The sequence below is a fragment of the Cyphomyrmex costatus genome, unplaced genomic scaffold (assembly GCF_001594065.2).
Source record: "Cyphomyrmex costatus isolate MS0001 unplaced genomic scaffold, Ccosl1.0 scaffold583, whole genome shotgun sequence".
NCBI classification, from domain to species: Eukaryota; Metazoa; Arthropoda; class Insecta; order Hymenoptera; family Formicidae; genus Cyphomyrmex; species Cyphomyrmex costatus.
The window spans coordinates 274,203-283,215 of record NW_017280008.1 but is presented as its reverse complement, the minus strand read 5'-3'; the positions used below and the strand labels follow the sequence as shown (position 1 = coordinate 283,215).

The 9,013-nt window shown below is 31.0% G+C and overlaps 1 protein-coding gene across 3 annotated transcripts; it reads right to left on the bottom strand.

Moving 5' to 3' along the window:
- Positions 1 to 420: 420 nt before the first annotated feature.
- LOC108779350 (40S ribosomal protein S5) lies at positions 421 to 2,645 on the bottom strand. Of its 3 annotated transcripts, none has more exons than XM_018546749.1 (3): positions 2,606 to 2,645; positions 1,062 to 1,434; positions 421 to 752 (listed from the first exon to the last, which is right to left on the bottom strand). In XM_018546749.1, exons 2-3 carry the CDS (start codon positions 1,425 to 1,427, stop codon positions 468 to 470), a joined length of 651 nt encoding a protein of 216 aa, XP_018402251.1. In that variant the 5' UTR covers positions 1,428 to 1,434; positions 2,606 to 2,645; the 3' UTR covers positions 421 to 467. The 3 variants fall into 3 exon arrangements, with proteins under 3 accessions (XP_018402251.1, XP_018402249.1, XP_018402250.1); XM_018546747.1 differs by having other exon boundaries at positions 2,493 to 2,629; XM_018546748.1 differs by having other exon boundaries at positions 2,509 to 2,629.
- Between the last annotated feature and the right edge of the window lie 6,368 nt (positions 2,646 to 9,013).

The window sequence follows — 9,013 nt, the reverse complement described above, 5'->3', positions numbered from 1 at the left end:
TAAGCAACACTGTATGAGTTGCAGAACGTATTAACATGAAAAATGTAGTAGTGAATCTATGCAATAAATTATAGCTTTCGAAATCATTTATATTACATGTATTTTTAAGTAAATTGTACTAATATAATTCACAATTATATAATTATTATTATATATCAATTCCTTATACCTCCAATTTCTCTTAATTCTACAAAAGACATAGAAAGCTATGTAAAGTTGTAGACTCAAAAATAAATTAATTTTTTAAATTTTTGTCATCTTAAATATACGTTATCATATTTTTCAAAGAAATCAGAAAGAACAGAGTATTCAAATAATTAGAATAAATATTCTTTTATCTCTAAAGACTGTAAAGTCATTAAACTCGTTAGAAGTTTCTTGACAAGAAACAATGGATGAAAAATAAAAAGTGGAGAAAAATTTAAAGATAGAACGTTTATTTATTTTTTCCGCATGTATAAAGCTGTTTATCGGTTGGATTTGGCAACGCGCTCCAATTCATCCTTTTTCTTGATTGCGTATGAATTCGACGAACCCTTAGCAGCGTTAATAAGTTCGTCGGCTAAACACTCGCCGATTGTTTTAATATTGCGGAATGCAGCTTCTCGCGCGCCAGTACATAACAACCAGATAGCTTGATTAACACGACGTAACGGGGATACGTCCACGGCCTGTCGCCTTACAGTACCAGCGCGTCCAATACGCGTCGAATCTTCTCTTGGACCAGAATTGATAATAGCTGTGACAAGAACCTAAAATATTCACAAACAAGTGTAATCATTTATTTATATATTTTTTATAATCTGTTATATAAATTTTTTTATTTATATAATTTTTTTATTTATATAACAGGTTATATATTCATTTTGTCATACATATTTATATCATGCAAAATTGTATTACATAAATAAATAAAATGTGGTTCACATAAGTGGTAACATATTATGAATGTGTTTTATTTAAATAATAATCTCAAATTAAGTGCTTTAAGATATTCTCAATGTATAATTTTATTCATATAGATGCAAAAATTAAATACAAACTTTAAATAGCAAACTCACCTGTAGAGGGTTCTCCCCAGTAAGAAGATGAATGATTTCAAAGGCGTGTTTAACAATTCGCACAGCCATTAATTTCTTTCCATTGTTTCTGCCGTGCATCATGAGAGAGTTTGTAAGACGTTCCACAATAGGGCACTGAGCTTTCCTGAAACGCTTTGCCGCATAACGTCCTGCTGAATGTGGAAGGTACTTAGCATTTTTCTCTTTAACTGCGATATAATCCTGCAGAGACATATCGTTTACTTGTACGTCATCGCAATTCCAGCGTCCGAACAATTTGATCTCTGGCAGTTCAGCCGGCATTGCTACCGGCAATGTATTTGTGGTTGCCACCACCATATCGTCAAAAGCTTCTTTGTCATCCATTGTTTATCTGTCAAAGAAAAAACAAAAAACTGTTACTTCTTGTAATAAAATACGAGATTAGAGCTTAGTTCGTTACCAAAGAAAGTTTTAAATTAGTATAGTATACACACACACACATACACACAGTGATGCGCGCAGTAAGTTGAAGTAAAACAAATTATATTTAATAAATATTAGCTTAGTATGATAAAATAAAAAGTAATTTTTATAATTTTGGAAATCTCTTAAAATTTGATGTATATCGATACAAATATAGACATTTTAAGAAAAATAATAATTCAGAATGATTCTATATAGTTTCTTAATAGATCTGTTCTTTTTCGAAAAGTTTTAAACTAATATTTATTGATGTAGAAAGTTGAAGTGACAAACTATAATAGTTTCATTCTAATCTACTGTCAGTATATATTTTAAAGTTCAAATTTTTCTTCAAACAAAAAACAGACCTATTCACAAACTATAGATAATTTTTTAACATTATTCTGTATAAATTATTTTTTTTAAAATAAATTTATGCTAATACACTTCAAATTATTCAGAAATCTTTCAAAAATAACATTAAATTATTTTTCATATCATATTAAGTTCATATTGCCTCTTCTAATCCATTTAAAAATATAACATATTTAATTCAATTATAACATAGTTTTTAACAAATTAAGAATATAAAATGAGGATACATAAAATCGTCAGAAGTTTATAATTAACATTTTAATTATTTTCATAATTTTCTTTACTAATAAATTAAAAAAATAATTTTCTGCATTGGACTAAATTTGTTAACGACAACCATCGAAGAGAAAGAAGAAAATATTTGTATTTTCCAGAACGGTTAGCGCTTCGTTTGATATTACACGCCAAAACGTTAACAGTGAGAGAAATTGGACAAGACACGATGCGGTTCCGGGTCGCGGCAAGTCGATTGCAGACAAGGCAAGTGCTCTAATTCGTAAAATTCTCAATGAAAAAGTCAAACAGGCACGAAACTGGTAAAACACATGTGGCCACGCGGTCACATGTACCGCTGTGTTTCGGGCGTATCTCTCTTACGCACACATTCCGCACCTGTACGATCACTCACGGTTCCCGTTTACACTCGATCGCTCCACGATGTCAATCCGCACTGTCTCGCAACAAAATATTTTCGAATCAACGTTTATTCTTACTACGTAACTTACGTTCACGTCTTCACTCGTGTAAGCGTGAACAGGAAAAGGCCATGACACCGCGAGCGCCATCTGCCTCGCCGGATTTTAAATACGTTAATCAAAATTGCATCTCAAAAGTAGAACTGCGGAAGTGCGTGAAATTGAATTCAATATTCATGATTCTAGTACTCACACTTGTAAATATAAATAATGCGATTCGTTGAGATGAATAAAGATATCTGTAACCAGAGAGAAGCTTGAGAAGGGGACATTCCGACGTAGGACCGTTGTTCAAAATTGTCCATACACTAGCGCCAGTACATCTGTTTTCGATTCAGAAACTACATAGCTATACGTATTTGTGATAATAAAATCATGGTCGAAATGGTGTGGTGCGAGTCCGTGCTAAATCATGTAAAAATTATGTAAAGTCCGTGTTAAATCATGTAAAAGAATCGTAAATGCCTCTATTGCGTTTTGTTTTTCCATTTTTTGCCTCTTGGAAACTTCATTTACGCTTCTATCACTTTCCTCTTATATCCGACTTACATAAGTCGAAGCGTACGTTTCGATTTTTATTTTCGTCAGAGAAAAGTTATATATATGAAAAACGATTTAATAATAATTTTATTTTCTTTCCGATAATTGTAAAAAAAAAAGATTTCTTTTATTAACTGGAATGAGAGAGATATAGAGCAACTTCAGAGATTCTCTGAATGATGTCGCCAACAGTACCTTTTTGTTGCATTTTAGTAAAGATTATATTTTATGGAGATTTTTTTAGCTTAGAAATTCTTTTATTTCTTCGTTAATATTTATTATTGTTAATTGTATGCTCGTAATTATTTACATAAGAAGAGAAATAACACTCGACATTTCAACACTTTTCCAAATCGGTATTTCAATACAGAACCAATAAAGGACAAAAAAAAAATGAAGGACATCACAAATGTTTCCACATATAGCCACAAATTTTATTAATTTTTTTTCATTATGAATGTTTTTAGAATCTTTTCTTTTTTATTAATAAAATCTTTAAATTAAAAAGCATATTAAATAATAAATCTATATTTTTTATGAGGTTGCTATCAAAATTATTTTTTTCAAGATCATGGATTTAATGTAAATTTATTGCAAGCAGATAAAAAAATTTGTCAGATTTAATATGCTATATCGATAACAGTTCCATCAAGTGAACTTCGTGCAGTCATAACATTGTTTATGTATTTACATAGAATTTATAAGAAAACATTTTTTTTATACGAATAAATAAATAAATTAAAATATATATAAATTATCAGTAATAATATTAGGTGAACAAAAAAGTTCTGAGCTTTAGATTTCATACAACCGAAATAAAATTTAAATTTTATATATATCTTCCCGCCCTTTTGCGGTTTTAAAGCGTTAACATTTGGCCTTCAATGCCAACAGTTTGGCGTTTGATGCACATAATCTCAAAAATCAGTAGTGTTCACGATGGCAATAACAAAAGAGCATATTCGATTTTCCATCCACTTCGCGTTTCATCTGAAGAAAAATGCTGCTGAAGCAACTGCAATGATTTGTGCTGCATATGGAGAAAACGCTATAAGTCATACTACATGTAAAAAATGGTATCAAAAGTTTCGCCAAGGAGATTTCAGTCTTAAAGATGAATCGCGTGCTGGACGCCCTGAAAAGATTGAAACAGACGAATTGCAAGCACTGCTGGATATAAATTCTGTGCAAACTGAAAAGGAGCTTGCAGAACAGCTTGGCGTTACGCAGCAAGCCATTTCCATACGATTATATACGATGGGAAAGGTTCAGAAAGAAGGTAGATGGGTTCCGCATGATTGTCCGAAGACAACAAAAATCGACGGCGTGACACTGCACTCACTTTGCTTTCAAAGTTCCGGAAAAAAGATTTTCTGCACAAAATCATTACAGGCGGTGAAAAGTGGATTCTTTATGATAACCCTAAACGTAGAAAATCATGGGTCGATCCTGGTCAACCTTTGACATCGACGCCAAAGCCCAATATCCACGCCAAGAAGGTTTTACTCTGTATCTGGTGGGATTGGAAAGGTGTGTTGTACTACGAGTTGTTACAACCGGGTGAAACAATCACGGCAGACCGCTACCAACAACAATTGACCAATTTGAGCGATGCATTAGAAGAAAAGAGGCCATTTACTGGCCAAGGACGTCGTAAAATGATCTTGCTTCATGACAATGCTCGACCACATGTTGCGAAAGCGACTCAGGACCATATCTTTGCGTTAGGCTGGAAACTTCTTCCGCACGCAACGCATAGTCCAGACATGGCGCCTTCCGATTGCTACCTACTCCGGTCGTTGCAGCATCATTTGGCTGATACACATTTCTTGAGATTAGAAGAGATACGAAAATGCATTGATGACTTTATCGCTTCGAAGCCGGCGAGTTTCTATCGTCAAAGAATTCGCAAGCTACCCGAAATATGGCAAAAGGTCGTTGATGCAAACGGAGAATATTTCGCTGATTAATCTTTTTTCGTTTGTTTTTGAATAAAGATTGAATTTTACAAAAAAAAAAAGCTCAGAACTTTTTTGTACACCTAATAGTAATTAGTTAAGTAATTATAGTTTCTATTGTTCTAATATTATTATGAAAGCGTTTGTCATCTTTATTCATTATTCTATATAATCTATATTAACAACTATACATGTATATTTCGGGGAAAAGATCAATTTTTGCAAGCGGAAGCAATATTATTTCTAAAATTAGGAAATAATACGCAAAATTTAAAAACAAAGATTAGCATGTTTTTTTTCCTTATCGGACTAGAAATTGAAGATTGAGATTAAAGAGTAAGAGATTAAAATTTAACCAATCAAAACGAAGGAACTAAAATTTCTTTGTCTTTACAGGTCAAATATCAATCTTTAATCTCAATATCTTAAATATCTATGCGTGCAGTCGGATTCCGATTAGGAAAATTTAAAACATACAAAGGTACATTAATAAAAATTTTTAATAAACAAAGATTCTATAACGATTTTAAGCTACTTTGTGATTTCATGTGAATATCACGCTATGTTTATGTGATATTTATATGAATATTGTTTTAGATGTGTACCTAAGACAAGATAAAGACGTGTTTGAGTGATGACAAAAAACGAAGATCTTGAATAAAAAAAGTGCAAACTAACAACACGAACAGTTCTTTTATCACATTACATCACGTATTCACATGATACGTTTAATTGATTTAATTTCCATTGCAATTATTAATGATAATTTAGAATTTAAATATAAACGTTTTGACTTTTTTTGCATTTTTTATATTTGAGTCTATTAAAATGTTTAGAAAAAGCATCAAACAAAACATTGCTAATTGCCGTATCTTGTTGACAAGCATAGAAAGTGTCGTATTCCCATCGCAAATTTGAATTGATTACAATTTTGGAACGTTCTGATATTGGCGCCGATTGCACGCCTCTGATCGTCGTAATAATTTTGACAGCGCATCGATTCGGAAAGCTGCAAATGTTACGACCCTGCAATTAATCACTGATTTTATCCATTAATAGTACATGACGAGTGCGTTTGCCGGATGTGCCAATTAAAGCGATCGCTATAAAGTAAAGATTTTAGCTGAACAATGCCGCTCCTCTGATCAAAATTGATCAAAATTGATCAATGTGCTTTGAAACTGCGTACCGTTGATGTAAAATAAATCTGCCTTTTTTCTTTGAAAAAAATCGTTGCGTGCGTGCGTGTGTGTGTGTGATTATTGTAATTTTTTTTACATGTAAATTTCTGTGTACACATAAAGTACAAATTTTATTCTCAAAGAATATCATATACGGAAATATTACATTACGAATTTAAAAGTTTTCTACACACAATACATTGTACATTCAAGAATACAAGCCTATATGTTTTAGTTGTCATAATTATATTGTTTTTAATGGAAAATCTGCCACTGGATATATTATATTGTGTCAATATTTTAAGTAACAAGCTGACAGTATTTAATTACAAGACAATTACTGACAGTATTTGTCTTGGAATATAACACAAGATTATTCTTTTTTGAAGATAATTTGAACTGATAATGTAATAAGTTAGAGCAAAACTAATTATTATATATTTGTTTCACTCTAACTTATCAGCATAATGATATAGAACTCTTTTCGACAAAAAAAAACTATTGTCATATGACAAACATTCGTCAAAGTATATTTCATGCAATCGTAGCACTATTATATGCGACATATTAATGTCTGTTATATCTATAAATTATGATAATTCTTGCAAATAAATTCCTTACGACCATAACTATTGTATGTATAACAAAATTTTCTATAAATTATAGTAAAGTGAATTAATTCAAATGTGTAGTATTTATGGATATAAAAATTAATAACATTGGTATCTTGAGTATAATTAGAAGTATTTTTATATATGTAATAAGAGACGATATGTGTATGTAATAATTGATGATATTTTATACAACGTATACATATATGCAGTAGTTGGTAATTACGTTGATAATGTTCTCTCTATTAACCATGAGTACAGCTTATAGCCCGTTTTATAGATTAGAAGCTTGAAATTGTGAATAGTTAATATTGTGATTACCATATTTAGACAGATGGAAACACGAATTAATTGAAATACGTAATAGTAATTAGCAGTAACAGCGATTATTTTTTATATTATGTTTCACTGTATGTGTTATTAGTTTTATACATAATATACATGCGCACAACAATTATTTATTAAACATTAAAGTATTTGAGAATCTTTTTTTAAGAAAGAGAAACATTTTTACATAAATATTCTTAATAAATGTTTATTATAATATTTATTCATGAACCTAACGAATTAAAATCTAGAACAACATTATTAGAAAATTTTATTTTAAATAGTTAATCCCGGAATCTATTAAAAAAATGAAAAATTAATAAGTAGATATATAAGCGAGAGAAATATCGAGTGAATTTAATAAACTGAGAAATATTTATACTGTTGAAAAACTGAAAAAAAAATTTGAATAATAAAATACTAATATACTTTTTCTTCCAATTGATGTATATTGCGTTTTAGTAAAAATGGAAATAATTAAATAATTTCGAATAAACACATGTCATAAAACAAATGAATAAAATTCATAACAGTTATAATATTTGATTTTCCTAGATTTCATTTAAGGTAACTACAATCGCTGAGTAAATTCAATAATGTTATATTTGCAAATTTTACTCTCTAAATATAACTTGATTTTCAAGCAGTTATGATATCGAGAATTTAAGCACCTATTGCAGGAGAAGACAAACAGCAGTATTTATACGCTCGATTTATTAAATTAGCTAATCCTTTAATAATGGACGAACCTAAAACCATCATATTGATGGTAGCACATATCCGAAACAATCATCGCTGTAATAATCTGTTATTTCGTTGCTTTGTCGATGGTAAGGGCCTGTATAGAAAGCGGGTGCACAGAGGGTCACGGCGAGTGAATAGGGTTGAAATCGTGCTCGACGAGCGAACAGAAGGTAGAAGGAAGGTCGGGGGAAAGGGATGAGAGGTTGGAGGGCTCGTGGAGACGGCCGGGCGAGCAACCGTACGGTATGAGAAATTTACGACCCACCGTCCGGATTGCTAACCCATCTCGGGTTCCACTTTATTACTTTAAGTAAGATCCGACGTAGAGGCAGTAAAACTCATATATGACCGAATCGTCGACGACGAGCTTCGACGCGCGTAAATATCTAATGGCACACGTTCGTCGACATACACATTCATTTGCGTACGCGTTCATTTAGACCACCGTGAAAATCGCTGTTATTATTCATAAATATCATTGCGAATTGTTTTTGGAGATCATTTTTAATTGTGCATTGCAGCCACTTATGCGTTTCATTATTTAAAATTATTATAAATATACATAATATAGTATGGCTCAAGTAATATAATTAAATAAAAGTATAATGTTGAGAAAAGCTACAAACCAGATTAAAATTATTATATTAGATATATTATTTATATATATAGCTCGATTTTTGTCTTCTTCTTTGAAGCTCAATTCTTGTAAAATAATCACAGAAATTTTTAATAACCCTCTGTCTGGAATCATATTTTTATGCCCGCGGTCCAAGCTTTTTTTTTTACTATTTTAGGCTTTCAAAATATGGAAAAATTCACGTTTCAATATTTTCGTTGCATTTACCATAATAGTTTATTAACAAGATATTTTAGGAATAAGCGGATTTCGCCTTTCTTTATTTTGGAGACATTCAAAAATAAAACTTCGTCTGTGTCAAAAGATTTATATTGCAGATGGTTAAGTCTGTCGTTTATAATTGAAGTATTTAACTCTCTGCGCTGACAATGTTGGATTTTAAAGGCAATTGATCTTTTTGTTGTGATTTTTAGTGGATAAATTACAATTTTTTTGAAATA